Source organism: Vespa mandarinia, chromosome 1 (assembly GCF_050613455.1).
Source record: "Vespa mandarinia isolate Hongniang chromosome 1, ASM5061345v1, whole genome shotgun sequence".
In the NCBI taxonomy this organism is placed as follows: domain Eukaryota; kingdom Metazoa; phylum Arthropoda; class Insecta; order Hymenoptera; family Vespidae; genus Vespa; species Vespa mandarinia.
Window position 1 is genome coordinate 4,448,650 of NC_140810.1, and position 19,684 is coordinate 4,468,333.

Here is a 19,684-nt window from a genome sequence, read left to right on the forward strand (position 1 = left end):
GCCATCTTTGACTCGATTAAAGAAATAATTTTTATCGAAATAGCTTGATACTTTACTTTCATTTTGTTTTTACCTTTATATCATTATATTATGATCCTCATTTTATTGGTATATATTTATACCTAGGTTACCAATAAAATTTTATACTTTACTTCATAAACAGATAGAAATCAAAGAATTAATTATTTAGAATATTCTTCACTACAAATTCAATTAAAAAATAAAATTTTATAACCAATGACGATGAAGATATAAACACTGACCAATAAAAATATAGTATAGTATAATTGTTATATTAAGGCGATATTTGCGTATACTACTTTAATATTATTTTAAATAAATATTTATATGATTATTGAAATAGATTAATAAATATTATCATAATATTACAGTCTATACTTTGTATATACTTTATATTATATAAATTATCAAAAAATAGTAATATATATAGTAATACACCGTTATATATGAAATTAACAATTGTATGCAAATATAATATAACTAATATATTTACGTCCAAATAAACGTTACTTAAAGTTATTCATCACCTCTCGCTCAAAGTATGTGTAACTGCAGCGACAGCCATGGACAAAATATGAACTACAAGAAGAAACTTCAAATAAGTAAGAAACATAATAAATTTATAATTCGAAATTTCAATATTTCAGAATGTATCTATGGGAGATGTTGAACTTGCATAATAAAAACATAAATATACTTTATAATAACTAATAATACTTTTTTTTAACATTGTCGATTGCTGAGTTAGTTTTCTTTTGTACCCCGAACTATGCACATCGGATCTACACGCGGAAATTTATAAATGAATAATTTCGGTAATTTTTTAATTATTTTAACAATATAAATATACACAGAGTGAAGTAATATTTGAACAATAGTAGATTCGTTTAAACATTATAAATAAAGAAGCGCATTAGAAACTCAAAATAATTTTAATATAAAATACTAATACTTCAAAATATTAACATCGGGGTGGTTACCTTATACAATATAAACATAAACGGTTCTTCGATTAACTTTGACGATTCGCGAGTTAGTTCTCTTTTGCATTCCGAGCAGTGCACATCGATTTTCTCTATTTCTAATCGGAACAACTTATAAATTAATAATTTCGGTGATATTATAATTATTGAACACTATAAATATACACGGAGTATAGTAAAGCAATATTTAAACAATGGTAAATTCGTTTAAACATTATAAATAAAAAAACGCACGAGAAACTTAAAATAATTTTGGTATAAGATTCCAATACTTTAAAATTTTATCTCGGCGTTGTTGGCCTTCTGCAATATAAACATAAACGGTCCTTCGATTAATATTGACGATTCGCGAGTTAGTTTCCCTTTGCACTCCGACTAGTGCACATCGACGCTCTCTATTTCTAATCGCGGGAACTTATAAATTAATAATTTTGATAATTTCTAAATTAATTAAACAATATTTAACATACACGGAGCACAATAAAGTAATATTTAAACAATAGTTCATTCGTTTAAATATTAAAAAGACAATAACGCGCGTGGGACTTAGAATAATTTTAATTTAAAATTTGGAAACTTAAAATTTTCATCGCGTATTTGTTGGCCTTTTTTTTTATTAACATATACGATATCTTTAAAGACTTGGACAATTACCGAATAAGTTTTTCTTTTTCCTTTGACGAGTAAACGTCGAATATACCTCAGGATGTCTTTGCTGCAAGTATCAACGAATATTTAAGGTAAATCTATTTATATATTTCTGCAAATATTTTATGTATTTTCTTATTATAACAATGTTAATAATAATTTTGTTTTTATTTTTTTGTTTCAGAACATTATTGCAATCGCGTGCAAAGCATTGATAAAAGCGAATACTTGTATCGCTTAAATAAAAATATCGCGAAGTAGAAGCAGTGTTTGTCCGTTCGGGTTCCGCGATTTAAATAACAAGTATATTTGCATCGATTGCGTGCTATGCATTCGTTAGAATCAGTGTTTATTCAGCAAAGCGTTTTACTTTTTTATCATTCACATAGATTGTATTTACAAAGGAAAGTATAGCTTCGCGAAATAAATTCAATGACCGTTCGTCGAAAATTATTTATCGCGTAATAGAATCAGTGCATCATTGAAGAGGATTTTGATCAACTTCGATGTCGACCTACCTAATCAACAATTTCGACTAAATCGCGGACGAGTGTTTTGGAGCCATCGCAGAACTTCTTAAGTTGTGAGTGAATTTTTAAATCCCTCCGATCACTCAATCATGTCGAGGACGAAAGGTCCGTATTGGCACGGGTGATTGATTGTAATTAATTAGTAAAAGAGCATTGAGTGACCACGAGTAAATTTTTTCGGAGATTTACTCGTGAATGGTTTTTTATTTTTTGATTTATTTATTAGATTAGGATAGGGTCTTCTTGTTCAAACGCGTTTATAATTATTTCAAATTTTGAATATATCCATTTTTAAATATTTTGCTCGCGCGGAAATATCAAAGAATCATTATTCATGAGTTTTAATAAAGAATGAACAAGAAGATATTCGCGATGGATAGTCTCTTGATTATAAACGATACCGTGCATGATTTCTTTATAATAATTAAAACTATCGTTTGTAAGAAAAGAGCGTTCAAGGAATTTCTTTATATTTTTAAATAATAACGAATTAAATATTTAATCAATTTGAATTAATAAAAGAAAAGTCTCGATAGAGTCATTGCTTTTGAAAGAAAAAAGTCGAGTAGAATAATTGCTAAAAAATAAAGAAACTTATAGAGTCATAGTCCGTAGATCTAGATGATAAATTAATTAATTTTTAGCTCAGGATTTTCAGCGATTAATATATTAATTTCAATTTTTTACGTTTAGCCAATAGATATCTTTCGAAAATGTAATAATCAATTTCTGATTTAATAATAATAAATATTTTTTTCAGGGAAATTAGGGTTGTGTAAGGATTTTATCTTTCATATCTTAGAATTTGAAATCAAATTTTGTCGTTACAGTTTTAGAATGATAATCAATTAGGTTGAAGCACGAAGCAAAGAAGAGGTTATATACCGAAGAGGCCCCCATAACATGTGGCTCAAGAGAGCAACTATTAGGCTATTAAGTTATTTTCGAAGGTTCACTAAAAACTTTCAAGAATGACTCTTAGTCGTACTTTAATTTTACCATATTGTCACTCAAAATGCTCTTATGGTGATGGGTGTAGGGGAGTAGATTTAAAAAACTGAGATAAAGTAACATTCCGTAAATAATATTCCGACATTGCCACGCGTACGCAAATACAATTATTTCATATTTTATACATTTTTAATATTACATTCGAAACATAAATTTTACATATTTTCTCTTTTTTAAAATTCAATTGAATTCATAATTCTAGTTTACTAAAATCAAATTTTACGTTAAAGTCGAATGATAAATTGTGTACATTTTTTCTTTTCTAAAGTTCAATTAAATTCATAATTTTATTTTAATAAAATCGAGTTCTATATTAAAATCATATATCTATGAAATGTACAAGTAATACAATATTTCTTTCAAAGATAATAATATTTCTTTAGATCAGTGTTCAACATATTTTATTTTTTTTTGTTAATTAATCTTTTATTTTCCTTAAATTTAATTAAATTAAATCCAGAATTTTATCGTTCGTATAATTAATATACATATATACATAATCTTTTTTGTTTCCTTATTTCCTTTCAGCTAGCTCCAGATCGTGGGATCGTCAACACGGGAAGGAATAATTAATAAAGAAGATTATTTTAACATTTAAATAATGTACGATATACGTAAATTATAATTAATTAATGTTTAAACAACAGGATATTCTTAACAACGCTATAAAGATCATATACATGTACTGCTATATACTATTGATTAATAAATATACTATCGATTTAAAATTGAAACGCACAGAAAATTCTCTTCACTGTCATTACTTTTTACTCTAATTTATTTGATTAATTATCCTTTATATATCTCGGGAGGGATCCATGGGATGGGCCCATGGGTGAGAGCCTCTGTGCGGGTTGCTGTCTCAGCATCATGTAGAGCTGCTTCTATTCTCTTATCTATCTGCGGCTCTCTTTTTTAAATCATATTTTTCTTGTTTTTATTTTCTATGTTGTTAATATTCTCTTATGAATTACGATTTATAGTCTCGGGTGGGACCCATGGGATGGGGACATGGGTGTAGGCCTCTGTGCGGGTTGCTGTCTTAGCATCGTGTAGAGCTGCTTCTATTTTCTTATCTTTCTGCAGCTTTCTTTTCTATCTAATATTTTTCTTCTTCAATTATGTTTTTAATTATGTTATTTATATGTTATTCTTTTCATTATGTCCTTTCAGATTTTTATTATGTTATTTCTTTTCATTATGTCCTTTCAGATTTTTATTATGTTATTTCTTTTTATTATGTTTTTATGTTTTTAGGTTTGTTATTAATATATTCTAATTAATTTTAATTTTTAAGCATTAGGTAGGACCCATGAGATGAAGCGGACTGTTGTTTCAGGAGCGTGCAGAGCAACTTCTATTTTCTTATCTTTCTTTTATTCATCTTCTTTTTTTCTTTTTCAGGAATGATCGAGCAATCACTGCAGCGATATTTAATATGTTTTTTCTTTTCTTTTTCTTATTTTTTCTAAATTTTTTTTCAGGATAGATCATCAAGGCATAGGTTCACCTCTGGTCGAATGCGTCATCGCCTGGCATAATTCATCATCGATTTTTACGCGATTTTTACGCGATTTTTACGGGAAGGATAAGAAGAACATTGGCGCGCGTGTCGGCGTGCACAAGCGTGGGTGTTCTCGGGTGCAATGAAACTTCGTTTGATTGCTCGTATCGAAAACGCGAATTTAGAGTAGAATCACTGTTTTTCTAACACTCACGTGAATGAACGCGGGTGCGACTTAAAAGTCCTACCGGGGACTTCGTTTATATTTGCTCGAATATTCAATTAGATTTCATCGCGAACGCGTAGAGTCACCGTTTTCCGAATACTTGCGTGGGTGTCCGGGCGCGAATAAAAATCCTACCATGGACTTCGTTTTAGTGTTGAAATTCGGGATGCGCGAACGGTTTACCTTGTAGTGCTGTACATAGCTAGCCGATGTTATGACAATCCTCATATTTGGTAGCGGGGCGGAAATCTCGACAAATATCATGGAAAGTCTAAATACCGGTTAACATATGTCACTTTGGATTTCAACTTAGAGTCACCGTTATTCTAACACTCACGTGAGTGTTCGTGTGCGCGATTAAAAATCCTACCGGGGACTTCGTTTTGTTTGCTCGAATATTCGATTAGTTTATTTAGAATAAAGTCACCGTTTTCCGAACACTTGCGTGGGTGTCCGGGCGCGATTAAAAGTCCTATCATGGACTTCGTTTTAGTGTTGAAATTCGAGGTGCGCTTCGGATTTCAACTTAGAGTCACCGTTATTCTAATACTCACGTGAGTGTTCGCGTGCGCGATTGAAAGTCCTACCGAGGACTTCGTTTTATTTCTTCGACATTTTGATTAGATTACTTCGCGAATTTGGATAGAATAGTAGAATCTACGTAACTATGATACACGTGAGTATCGCGAACGCGATTAATGCGCTTTGATTGTTCGAAATTCGAAAGCACGAATTCAGATGTGCTTAATAATCCGTTATGCCTGAGGCGGAGGGTGTTGAACGATAAAGCTTTCTGTAAGTGGAGTCCCTGTAGCTAAGGCTAGATACTTCCTGTTAGCTTTGAACCATGCCCAAAATATCCGAAGCGGAAGACATAAGGGATCGGTATCGCGGTACGCGGATTTTAGAATAGAGTCACCGTCAGTCTGTGGGTCTCCACATGCAGCAACTTCCACGTAGTGAGACCTGGGTCGGTATTACTTGCATATTCTAATTATAAATTCTTTAACGCAAGTACTACTGAGCGAATGGCTGCATATTGTATTACTTTTCCAATATCTTCTCAAACTAATTCCAACTAAACATTAATATATTTTTATTTTATATAGCTAATAATACTTCAAAAGAAGTATAACAGAATTAATTGTACAATAATTTCTAAGAGATACGAAAAGGGAATTTTTCTATCTCTCTTATATGTCCGCTGTCATTTCTATTTATTTTTATTTAATCTCACTAATTATCTTTTATATATCTCGGGTGGGACCTATAGGAGGCTTCTGTGTGGGCTACTGTCTCAGCATCATGTAGAGCTGCTTCTGTTTTCTTTTCTATCTACGTCTCTATTTTCTTTTCTTTCTCTACTTTCTCCTACTTTCTCCTCTATCTCACTTTTCTCCTCATTCTCTTTTTCATCTTCATTTGTGTCGAGTGGAACGATATTCAATATATCTTTTTCTGAATTCCATCGTTGTCACGTTCGCGCACGTTCTGACTTTCTTTTCTTCTCTTACTTTTATTTCCTCCTTCTCTTCTTCTTCTCCAGACTGGATCGTCGATGTATATATCCTGTTGTGGTCGGATAAGTTCGATGTATTATCGAATGGCTCAATTCATAATCAATTCTTACGCGAAAATAAGAGAAGTATAGGAGAACACTAGCGCGCATGTCGGCGGTCACAGCCGTGGATGTTCGGCCGCGATTAAAGACCCTACCGTGGACTTAGTTTTATTTGCTCGAAAATTTGATTAGATTACCTCGCGAACGCGGATTTTAGAGTAGAATCAGCGTTATTTTAACACACACGTGAGTGTCGTGAGAGCGATTATAAATTCTACCAAAAATTACGCTTTTATTATTCGAAATTCGAAAATTATGTCTGAAGCTGATACAATGAACGGAAACTATCTGTAAGAAGGGTCTCATACTTCTCTTGTTAGTTGAGAATCGTGAAGCTCCCGAAGCGGAAAGGCATCACCGATCGGTATCGTAAAATGTTGTTTTTTAGAGGAAAGTATCAGTGTTAGCCTGTGGGTCTCCATATGCAGCAATCTCCACGTGATGAGACCTGGGTCGATAGTACTTGCGATATATCGAAATCTTAAGTAAGTACTAACAAGCGAATAGCTGCATATATCAAGATTTTGAAAAAATCTTTTCATTTTAATTCTGATTGAACATTAAATTTTAAGTAAAAGTATTAACACTTTATATTACTAATAATACTTCCACAAATAAATAAATAGGATATACTAGAATTCTAAAATAATTTCTTAGAGAAACTCATTGAAAACTTTTCCATCATACTTATGCTCCCAATCATTCGTCTTTATTTTTATTTATTAATTATTAATTATTAAATCTCGGGTGGGACCCATGGTTAGAGCCCATGAGTGTGAGCTTTTGTACGGACTGCTATCTCAGCATCGCGTAAGTCTGCGTCCTTTTTTTCTTTCTCTTATTTTCTTTTTTTTTCCTTCTTCGGCTCTCTTTTTTTCTTTCACCACTTCTCTTTTCTATGTCACATTTGTTCTCTTTTACATTGTTTCACATTGTTTCTCTTTCTCTTCTTCTTTTCCAGCTATCATCGAGGGATCATCGAGGCATCGAGCATAATTCTGACTAAACAAAAGTATTTATACTTTATATTGCTTCTTATATCTTCCATATATTCAGTAATAAATAAACATTAATTTCTATTTATTGAATCGCATAGCTATATAATAGTTGAAAGAATTATTCTATATTAATTATTTTATTAATTATTATATATATTAATTATTTGTCTCGGATGGGACTCTTAAGTGTAGACCCTTAGGATGGGACTTTAGACGGATCTCCTTCTTTCAATAAGATAAAATCGAGCTTGATTTTGGTGCTTTGGTTTTGATCAAGTGGGGCAATCATCGAAGGATAGATTCATCTTCGATCGGATGAATCCGATATATCTTCAAATAGCTCGGTTCATCATTAATTTTTACACGAGAATACACGAAGAATAAGGAGAACTTTAACTTACATGAAACCGATTGTTATTTAAGCGTAGAAGGGTATATTAAACAAACTTATATACCGATAAACGCGTGGTGGGAACAGCTTGCGGTTGTAGTTCATATTTTGTCCATACCTGTCGCTAAAGTCATACACGTTTCGAACAAAAGGTGATGAACATCCTATAAAATATATATATATAATGTACATATAATTTTTTAATTATATGTGTGTGATTATATATATATAATCAATAAATCATCAATTTTTGTTCGTGAATAAATAATATTTCGTTTTATTGCAAAACATACCTGTTTCCATACGATTCTGAAGTAGCAAGCATAAGCCTCATGTTAATGAAATGTCATCAGATTGGGGCCTTAATAAAATGAATTTGTATCATATTTTTTCAGACAACTCTGATTGTTGTAGATAATATCATAAATATCCAAATATATATTACACGAAAACTTTAGTAATAATATACAAATCAATATGAGTAATATAGCCTAAGAAAAATATGTTTTTTATATTAAGAATATCCTCTATTTTTTTTATATATATCTTATTAACGAATAGCCATCTCATAATTATCTTGATCCTTACATGAAACAGCATCAGCAAGGTAAAATATTTTCTTATATATCAAGGAGTATAGCTATTCCATTCACAATCAACGTTTATTTTACATACACATAAATCTTGGCAAAAAGACGAAACATAAATGGTAATAGTTTAAAAAAATCGACGAGAGAGGAACTGTACCGTGCAGCATGTTGACTAGTTCTAATTTAAAACAATCCATTTTGCACAGTATTTGTAGCAGTGCTTGTACTTTATACAATTGTATAAATTTCTTGTTTTTTTTTTCCATGATTTTTTAAGCATGCAGAATAATTACAAATAATACAGATCAATCTGTATTAAATGTTATAGCGACATGCTACATTTAAATTACTTTTTCAGAAAATGTGTATAGCCATTTTTCAAATATGATTATTACAAACATCATATGTTGTAAATACTATAATTTTGTTACTTTAAATGTATAGTTAATCATTTGTATCTTGTTATGCACATATATCATTATCTCATCGATAATAATAGTTCAAGCTATATGTAATTTTATATTTTTTTTTTTTTTTTAAGAAGACAGGTTGAACATTTTTATTAAATATTTAATTTTTTTTTATCTTTTTAGATATTCTTCCATCTTTTAAATTTCTTTAACTTTGTAGGATATTTTAATACTTATTAAATATTTCATAAGTTTGTTGTTATAATTTATATATCTCTGATATGTTTTAATACTTGTCTTTTCCAAAGGGATGACAATAATGGATACTACTTCTTATTAAAATTGCCTCATCCAGTTGTGTAGGTATTATATTTTGAATATAGCTTTTGCACAGCCTTCATTTCATTTTCACTTAATTAAATCTGCATACATGAAATTTCATGTTAATATTAATAGTAAGCATCACAATGTTTTTTCTTATAGATATTTCAACATCTTTACCTCCATTGCCTATAAATATGTAAGTTATGATCAAGCCATATTACTAAGTGCAATGATTTTAAAGAGTAAATAAAAAAAAATGTAATGCCTTATATTACTACTACAATGCCTTATATATTGTCTAAGAAATATTTGGCTCTATATGAAGTATCCTTAATAATATTGCTTAATAAGTTTCATCTGAAAACAATTTATTAAAGGACTTTATATTCTTAGTTAATAATAATGACTTTATTCATTGAATGGTTTAAGACCCCAATCTAAGTAAAAGATACACTTGTACCACTTAGCAGGAAAACGTAGTTTATGGTTTTTCATAAAATCTACATATGTGCATTCATAGACAGCAAAACTGTAATATAATTGGGTATGTGCACACGAAGAATATGTTAATAATTTATAAGAATTTCGTTCTATAATATCTCTACAATTTACATTTCACAAAAATTTTGAATGCATTAAATACTTATAAAAGTATAATTTTACACTGTTACCCCCGTATATACATATCCCCGTATATACTTACGGTTATATATAGAAAGTTTTTCATATTATCATTCCTAGCTTTAACATCACAATTTTTTGTACCCAATTTGGCTACATGCTGTTACTTTTGCACGGTAAGAGCTATTATTCGCGAAAATATCGTATGTATCCGTTTAATATTTTTCATTAATACTTGATGAGTGTGTGTGTGTATATTTGTGTGCGCGCGTGTTTATATATATACACATACATACGCGCACACCCACACACACACACACACACACACACTTGTAATATACGATGCAAAATCCAAAATCATGTATTGAGTTAATATCAGAAATTACATACGTATAATAAGCTTCGGTTATTTTTTTGGAACATTATAAAAATTACAACAGGATCAAAATATCTCATCTCTGCTGTGTGGAATTACATACTAAAATACATTATTACATTTTATGACAACCTGGAAAACAAATAATTTTCTTTTTATGGCTTAATAAGATCATATGTAAATGTCTATACGCAATATTGTATTTCTATTGATCATTATAACAAAAATCATCTATTCGACATTGGACATAAACATAAAATTTCATTTAAGAGCGATACTGCTTTAGAGAAATTTTTAAATTGATAAAATAACCTCAATGTTTAATCCAAAGAAATATCATTAGTACACATTAAACACACAACATAAAAATTATGCTCTATCCGAGATCAATAATCAAGTTACAGTAACTTTTTATAGCAACTACAATTGTTTTAGAGATACTACATTGTCTGCATGAATATTTACATCTCTCTGTGTATATATCGAACGTAATATTTTAAATGCAAATAACATTTTGCCATGTGGCAACGCGGAAATAGTTGACTTTTACCCATTTTGACGTAAAATGAATATTGCTAAATAATAGTATCTACAAAAAAAAAGAAGAAAAAACAGAAAAAAAGAAAAAAAGAATAATCTCTCTATACATTTAATTCTTGATTTTATATCAATGCTACTTAACATGATATAGCGATCCACCTTAGCTACCTTTGAAAGTGATGAAACATGATAATTGTCATAATTGTTTTATGAAGTTGCATTTTCACATTCACACAAAATAAGTATCCCGATCAGACAACAGTTTACAATTTTCTTAGCATAAATTAATTATATAAAAAAATCATTAATTTACTATAATACATCTAATATCTTATTAAGTGTATCCAGCCTCCCTAAAACGTTTTCATTTTGTTGCGTGTTTCAAGTCTTTTTCATAGTAGTAAAATGGTCAACTTCTATCGTATCATAGAGCGTAGAAGAAATCCAGATATGGCCATAGCAGACGGCAAATCCATGGGATGTATTTATATGGTTTTAATATACTGTTCATTACTAAACGCAGTGTGTGTGCCTCAAGCGCATATAAATTAATTAATATTTTTATATAAGTCAGTACATATCTCCTATCTCAAGGGAATTTCTTTCGCGTTTCACTGCAAATAACAAACCAAAGTCCATGATTAAGAGTTTTAGGATGTTTATGTCTGTTTAGGCGCTGTTCACACTGGACACTTATTCTTCATGTTTGTGTACACTATCGTGAACACAATCAATTCACTCACTAACCACTTGTCTGAAACAAAATAGTGCTATTATTTTATAGATTTCTTTACTAAATGAGATTAGGAAACATGTATAAAATTATTAAAAGAAATTTATCATTAAAATCTATGAAATTATTATATTATTATATTTCCTCTTTTTTAAATTTTACAAATAAGGTAGACAGACGATAAGTCAAAAATATTATTTTCTAAATGAATATATATATGACCACAAAATTTATTATAATGATATCAATTAAACGTACACTTACAATTATATCACAATAAAGGAATCTTCCTGTTGATGAGTCACTCAAATGCTGTAAAAAAAAACAAAAAGAAAAAATGTTAATATTTAGAAATAAAAATATATTTACATTTGCATATAAAAATTGAATCTAATTATACATACGAGAAGGAGATCTGGTACCAGATTGATTGGCAGCTAAAGCATTGATTGGTGCTGGACCGCTAGATACAGATCCATTTGATGGATTAAAATTAAGGAAATCCCAAATTAGTATCGTGTCATCATGTGATGATGATACTATTTGGAATTCGTCGAATTGAAGACGAAATACACGCCCAGTATGTTCCTACATTCGTATAAAATTCGTACAAAAATATATAAGACGAATTTGATTATACCAGGATAATAAAATTATTATAAAGATCTTACCACTAATGTACGCAGACATAAAGTGTTTGCAAGTGCACGCGGATCTAATGCAGCTACCAAATCCCATACTTTAATTTTTCTACAACATAAACGAGACAAACGTAATGTGAGCATCATGAGTGGTCAGTAATCTTTTCTGTTACTATGTATTAAATTTATAGAAAAAATATTAAAATTTATCATTATTACAGAGATAATACATACCCATCATATGCTCCACTAACAATATGTTTACTGTCAAATCGTATACATCTGACCAGTTCTTCATGACCTTCTAAAACACGTAAACATGCTCCACATTCAATGTCCCACAGTCTAATAGTGTTGTCACTGCTGCCACTCACGACTAAGCGATCCCTATATTGCAAACACGCTATACCCCGTTTATGTCCATTTAACGTTCGTACAAACTCGCAGGTGGACGTATTCCATACTTTAATAGTCCTATCACCACTAGCAGAAACGATATATTTTTCATCAAAATCAACTACATTCACTGCTGCTCTATGACCCACAAGTACTCTTCTCAATGCAATTTCCTTCTGTGATGTCATATCCCAAACTGCTATTGAACGATCCTATACGATAATAAATATTCATGTAATATTTATTAATTAAAAATATGTATTTTGAAATATATTAAGAAAACAACATTTATACTAACCTTCGAGCAAGTGACCATCATACCATTATTAAATCTGAGATGTAATACAGCTTCGCAATGATGTATCAACGTACTAACCATCTCACCTGTTGTCGCATCCCATACTCTTACTGTACTATCCGAAGAGCCTGATATTATGGCTTTGTCATCATATTGTAAACATAGGACAGAACCTGTATGACCAGTCAACACCTTAATGCATTGTAATGTATTTCTGTCCCAAATTTTAATCGTATTATCTCTTAATCCAGAGACTATTTTTTGGTCATCATATTGTAGACAATAAACACCCTTTGAATTTTCACTTCTGCAGTTTATTCTTTGAAGGTTAAATCTACCCATTCTCCAATTATTATCTATACTATCAATATCTTTAACAATCTTGGGATAAAGATTTCTGTAAAAGTTATGATTCGGATGACTCTCTCCTGGTCGAGGTTTAAACAGATATTGTATCCTATGGGAAAAAAAAAGGAAAGTATATGTTAATATCATAATTGTTTAAAAATAATAAACTATCAACATGCATACTCTACTTCTTTGAAAAGTGGCTGATACATTTCATAGTTCTTAATAAGGAAATATTCACCATCCTCTCCTTTCTGCTAGGCCTCTCCAAACCGAATCCGTCCTGACTTTACGTTCAATTAATTTCTTCCAAAGCATTCCTTCGCTGATAACTCTATACCATTCTTTGCAAACTAATTCTGCAGCTGTCAATGATTCGGCGTCCAAATATGAAAGAATACTCTCTGCCACATGATCTAATCCTTTTTCTGATTAAAGTATTTCAATCATTTCATAGAGATCGCAACAAATATATATATATATATATATATATATATATATATATATATATTAATATTAGATACAACAGCTCAATAAATAAAGTATACATACTTGGTAAAAGAGAAATAAAATCTCTTTGAAGCATTGGCTTCAGATACGCATTGATGTGTCCATGTTGATAATGACACATACGTGCTAATAATTGTTCAACAAAGTGAACTTGTTCTGGTTCACTCCACTTCTCAAATAATTTCATACAAATTTCTCTTTCTTGCCCATACTGTGGCGATACACCCATAGAAGGTTCTTTCTTACGAGTGGGATCATAGAGAATCGTCATTGGAAACTGTAATCACAAATATACATAAAGAATGAAAATTAACAAAATAATTCCGAAATAAATATTCAAAATTGACAATTAAATAATATTTTTTTGTACACAAACTCGTTTATATTTTCAAAAGACTTGCTTGTGATTCGTTGAGAGAAACATACTTATCACATTGTCGCATATATATTTATATAAGAGATTAAGTTAATATACATACGTTGTAAAATCGCTAATTGATATGTAAAATCGTATTTATTAAAGAGTATTTAAGATGATATTTTTATTATTATTATATTAAAAATTGTTTTAATAAAAACGCGTTCCTCACGTTGCCAACAATTTACCTTGACAACAATTTTTTACCTTTCACATTATCATCCAAGCGTATTGAAAAATTCAAATAATACGTACACATATAAATGCACATAAATCATAAAAATCGTGAAAGAAAAATATCGTCGATCGTCTAATAATACAATAAAGTACAACGAACGGAAAATGCAAATATATTGATCACAAGTCAGTGAGATAATATTATTGCGCGAATAAACAATTATTATAGCAGAGTTCCCGATAACGCGTATATCTAAAATAGATGAGAGAAACAACCTCGACGTTCGCATTAATAATATTAATTCTATTTATTTCCCAAGACGTAATATTCGATTAACGGTCAAACAATGAATAATAATAAAAAAAAGTACAAATAAATTCATATTTATATAACATCATAAAAATAAAATTTATTTTTTTTTTGCATAAGAATATTGAGAAGAAATAAAATAAAGGCTAAGTTACACAAAGAATAGCTTGTGCAGCACGGCACACTGAGAAACTCAACTGTTTCATCCATACTTTCACCGCACATACACGCGCACTCACATATATAAAACCTTTTGTACTTACGAGAAACATACAGCACCGTTTCATATTTACTTAAGCCATAAATATGACATATTTCTTTTTCTTTCTTTGCGATAAGTAGAATTGACTTTCGTCAACTTTCATTATCTATAAGTCTAAATCTTATCTCTTTAGTTGATACGGATTTCAATACATCAGTAATGTGTGAATCATTAATGTATATTTTTAATGAATAATATATATTCGTGCAATAATATTAAGTATTAATACAATCATAGTAAAATTAATGCACAAAGTATAGAAAAAAGAAATATTCGAAATGATTTAATTATGGATAATTATCCATTCCTTTGATACTAGGAGATCATTGATAAATAATGTTAAAAAAGAAAAAGAAAAAAGAAGAAAAAAATATAACAGGTAAAAAATATAAGAATCTTTCTCGTCAAATAATATAAGTATCGATTTGAAATCACGTTAGGTCAGCAGGTCGTATGTATGAAAGTGCACGAGGGATCGTCGACCTTTTAAAAATCATACTACCTTCCCGCGCCTTGCACGTTTACTTTGCGTATAATCTGATTGGTGGATTATGAAAAATAATCATCATATATAATAGTATTAATGCTTCGTAATTCCAAATTAATCTTTACTATTGAATTGTTTAAGAAAATAAATTAAAAAAATAAATTTTTAACAACAGAAAAATTATCTATTAATTATTAGCTAAATTTTCAAATAAATATACATAAATTTCGAATATACAAACTTTCGAATATTTTTGTTTAATCCTTTTCTTACTAAAGGTTACTATAGTCAGCTGATAAAATTCTCTATGAATTAAGAACTCTAGGTGAACGTAGTATATATCTTGACATCTTCATGGCAATCAACCGTTCGTTATGTTGACATTATTCACTTATGATTCGTTCTATATTAATTTAATATAACTTGTATAAAAAATCAATAATTTGCATAATGATTACAGTTACATGTTGAGCAATTTCGCCCTAACAAAAAAGCTAATAAAAATAAACGAACATTCAATAACAGAAAAATCATAGCATTAAATCTTTGTTAATTTTTGCACTTATTTCAAACAAATAAAGATTTACAAAATCACTTTTATTTATTTCTTCAGAATTTTTATCATTTATCAATAAAAGCATTTTGTAAAATAAATGACCAATATATATATATAGGTCAGTATAAATGCTTAAGTGTTAGGGTTACATTAGTATATTATAAATACTGATCATCAAATCATCAAGATATTAGTATATTAAAAATACTGATTCAATAAATAACAACAAATATTGATGCTTTGTAATTCCAACTTATTTATCTTTATTTTCAAATAATTTAACAAAAATAATCTAAATTATGAATTTTCAACGACAGGACAATAATTGATAAATCTTTATTATTCATATACCCATACCATATATATCGTCGCATATCTATCTATATTAAACGAATTTGAACGAATAAAACTCAAGAAAAAATATTTGCATTATTTCCTCAATTATATCGTTCATGTTGATCGTTTCTAAGTTGATGCTGCCGGGCGGTCTGTGTCTACCATAATAATAAAGAAGAAGGTCTAGCTACAGACGAGCGTAGAGCTCTCAATTGCCTGAAAATGCTACAAGTGCTCCCAAGCTAACGGTACTGCGAACTCGTGTCGAATCTACACGTTCCTCGGCTCTTTTGTCTTCGCGCGCACCTTTGCAAGAATTCTGAAGCACCGCCTCACAAAACAATATACGTATATAATAGGCATGAGACAACATACATACATATACATACATACATACATACATATATATATATATATATATACGCTATGTCCTACTTAGAGGAACCAATATGCGCGATTATTTCCTTTATTGCTTATCCGTTATATTTCGGATGGGTCAGTTATGCAATCTAAACAAAACAAAAAAAATACTATGAGAATACACCGTGATTTAAATATTATTAGTTTTTTTTTTTTTTTTTTTTTTTTTTTTTTTTTTTTTTTTTTACGAATAATAGGAGAATTTTATTGTATTTCAATTGTGGCCATTTTTTTTTATCGCGCATACGCTCATACTTTGTATACGAAGGAGCAGATAAATTGGGAAATTAAAATTCGCGGTATTAATTGAGCAAATTATAGCACAATTGGATAAATCAAGTTAATTACGAATTAATCTACAGTTGGAATCATTTTTTGGAATTAACTGCGATTTGTTTCATTTGTGTATTTTTATTTTATTTCTAACACATTTGACCACAATAATATTTCATCAAATAAGATCAATTATATCGAAGTTTTAAATCTGCTCCTTTAAACTTTTTAGTGAATTTATAAAAAATAAAAAAAAAAAAGGAAATAATTCCGACTAATCAAAATCAACTACGCTAACGAAATAATGTATCATTTCTTTTATATGTATATATGATACTTTTGATTAGCGCACTTATTTTTTTTATTTAAATGAATTATGACGAAATCATTGCGTTCATTTCTAAATATAAAAAGTGTTAAATATTTTTCTTCTATAATTTTATTCATCGGGACGAAAAAGTTACATTTTCATGGTGCGAAAAGAAAAAGTATCGTTTCTGAAAAAATGAAATGTCATTCTTTTTTAATTTTATTCATAACGAAGCAAAAATTATATTTTCGTGACGAAATAAATATCGAATTTCATCAGATTTCATTGATGTATAAAGAAATGTCAATATATCATTTTATATAGCCTTTAATGGCTGATATACAATATCCCTTTAAAAGTTCCAATTATCGGATATATTCGAAGATAGTTCGTTCATAATGTGAAGGTAAAAAAGAAAAAAAAAAAAAACAAAATAATAATAATAATAATAATAATAAAAAACAGTAAGAATGAGGAAAAAAGGCATTGAAAAGTTACGGTATTAAATATTATAAGGGAAAATGTGACGAAGGAGAAATAATATGACACAAAGAGGAAGCTGAAACATTGATTATGTAGTGTGTAAGTTATTCACAGATTCGAGAAATCACTGTGGAAGATAAAAACAGAGAGGGGAAGAGAGAGAGAGAGAGAGAGAGAGAGAGAGAGAGAGAGAGAGAGAGAGAGAGAGAGAGAGAGAGAGAGAGAGAGAGAGAAAGGAGGAAAAAGAAAGAAAAAGAGAGAAATAAGGCAAAAAGAATTATCTCACTTATATACGAATTATTCATTTACGTGTCAAAATTTCAATTCATCAAAGTTACTATTTCAAATATTTAAAAAAACTTCCGTTTGATTGGTTGTATTGTTTACTGATTTACAAAGCGTGTATATCTACGAAAAAAAAAATCTCGAACTTTAATTATACAAATAATAAAAATGAACAAAACCATCGAGATAGAGATTTGCTAGGCATTTTATATCGATTTAATTTCCCAAAGAGGATTATAACGATTTGTGTGTTCCCGCCAAGATGCGCGTACAGAAGCACAAATTAATTTACTATTGCAATTGATTATGCAATATGACAAATAAAATACTAAAGCTATAAAGAAATATAAACTGGAGTACCGTGAAAAAAAAATTCAACGTTTAAAATGTGGAACACATTTGATTGTTAGTAAACAAAATATTTGGAATAAATAATTTGAAAATAATTTATTTCTCTGTTGGATATACAGTTTGTACTTATTTATTTTCAACAGATATATTTCTATTCATAAAGATAAACATGATAAGAAAATATCGAATTAATCCGTATCGTAGGTCTTATTAGAAAAATATAAAATAAAGCATAATTCATAATGATCGATAAAGATAAATAATAAATATTGGACAATAGCTTTCCCCATTTCAGAACTGTAGCACTAATAATTAGAATAAACAATATAAAAGAAACGAAGTTATATAAAATAAACCAATGGGATGAAGTTCGACGAAGAGAGGGAGAGGGAGAGAGAGAGAGAGAGAGAGAGAGAGAGAGAGAGAGAGAGAGAGAGGAAAGGAGAGAGAGAGAGAGGAGAGAGAGAGAAGAGAGAGAGAGAGATTATTGATCGTATCAGTCCATAAAAAATATTCCAACGTTGACATAACACCATAATGATATATATATCGATAAACGATTAAATGTTCTTTTTCCGACTTTTGATAAATGTAGCTTAATCAATCACGTGACTCATATATATATATATATATATATATATATATATGAGTACCAAATAACCCCTGTGAATGATATACACTGACCATTTCTCAAAGTTCCCGTACGAATGTTAGGAGAGAAAAAGGGAAGATAATACTTTAAACGACGTTTAACCTCATTTTGACTTTCGTAGTTATGGATTTATTGAAAGTTCGACGTTTCCGAATAATTCCAAGTGTTATATGAAAAAGCACGTGCAATAAACACGAGCCCGTATTTCGCAAATGAAAAATCACGATATCCTTCTTCCTGCCTTCATTTTTTGTTCTCACGTTCTCACATTTATATACTTTTCGTTCGTTCTATCTCTTTCTCTCTTTCTCTCTCTCTCTCTTTCTCATCGTCCGCACACATACATAGATAGGGTGTGTATATATATACTAACGCACTCAGCTCCTTTCGTCACAAGGAAACATAAGATGGCGGTGGGTTTCGGGTGAAAAATAGTGATACACTGCGCACCTGAAGATTTGTATTTTCGTCGTCGATGATCTTATCCGTTTCCATGTTGAGATCACGTTTTACACGCACCACGCACCGGTCGCACCTCCGTAAACGACGTCGTTCCGAATTTAAAAAGGGATCGATCCGAGTAAAAGCACGCGGAAGTGCTACAAGAGAACGAACGAACGAACGAACGAACGAACGAACGTACG

General features: G+C 29.9%; 1 protein-coding gene across 3 annotated transcripts; it reads right to left on the reverse strand.

The window, feature by feature from the left end:
• Window positions 1–10,887: 10,887 nt before the first annotated feature.
• slmb (beta-transducin repeat containing E3 ubiquitin protein ligase slmb) lies at window positions 10,888–19,626 on the reverse strand. Of its 3 annotated transcripts, none has more exons than XM_035873543.2 (9): window positions 19,491–19,626; window positions 13,763–13,997; window positions 13,452–13,638; window positions 12,863–13,319; window positions 12,403–12,776; window positions 12,199–12,277; window positions 11,932–12,115; window positions 11,792–11,839; window positions 10,888–11,548 (listed from the first exon to the last, which is right to left on the reverse strand). In XM_035873543.2, the coding sequence occupies exons 1-8, from the start codon at window positions 19,533–19,535 to the stop codon at window positions 11,829–11,831; spliced, it is 1,572 nt and encodes a 523-aa protein (XP_035729436.1). In that variant the 5' UTR covers window positions 19,536–19,626; the 3' UTR covers window positions 10,888–11,548; window positions 11,792–11,828. The 3 variants fall into 3 exon arrangements, with proteins under 3 accessions (XP_035729436.1, XP_035729437.1, XP_035729438.1); XM_035873544.2 differs by having other exon boundaries at window positions 19,414–19,555; XM_035873545.2 differs by having other exon boundaries at window positions 19,418–19,525.
• Between the last annotated feature and the right edge of the window lie 58 nt (window positions 19,627–19,684).

Bases quoted from the DNA above. Each gene is read 5' to 3' on its own strand.
- slmb (XM_035873543.2), bottom strand. From the start codon at position 19,535: ATGGAAACGGATAAGATCATCGACGACGAAAATACAAATCTTCAG. The intron at 13,998-19,490 runs GTGCGCAGTGTA...TTGTGATTACAG, and splicing joins ACGAAAATACAAATCTTCAG to TTTCCAATGACGATTCTCTA. The intron at 13,639-13,762 runs GTATGTATACTT...TACTTTAATCAG, and splicing joins TTTTATTTCTCTTTTACCAA to AAAAAGGATTAGATCATGTG.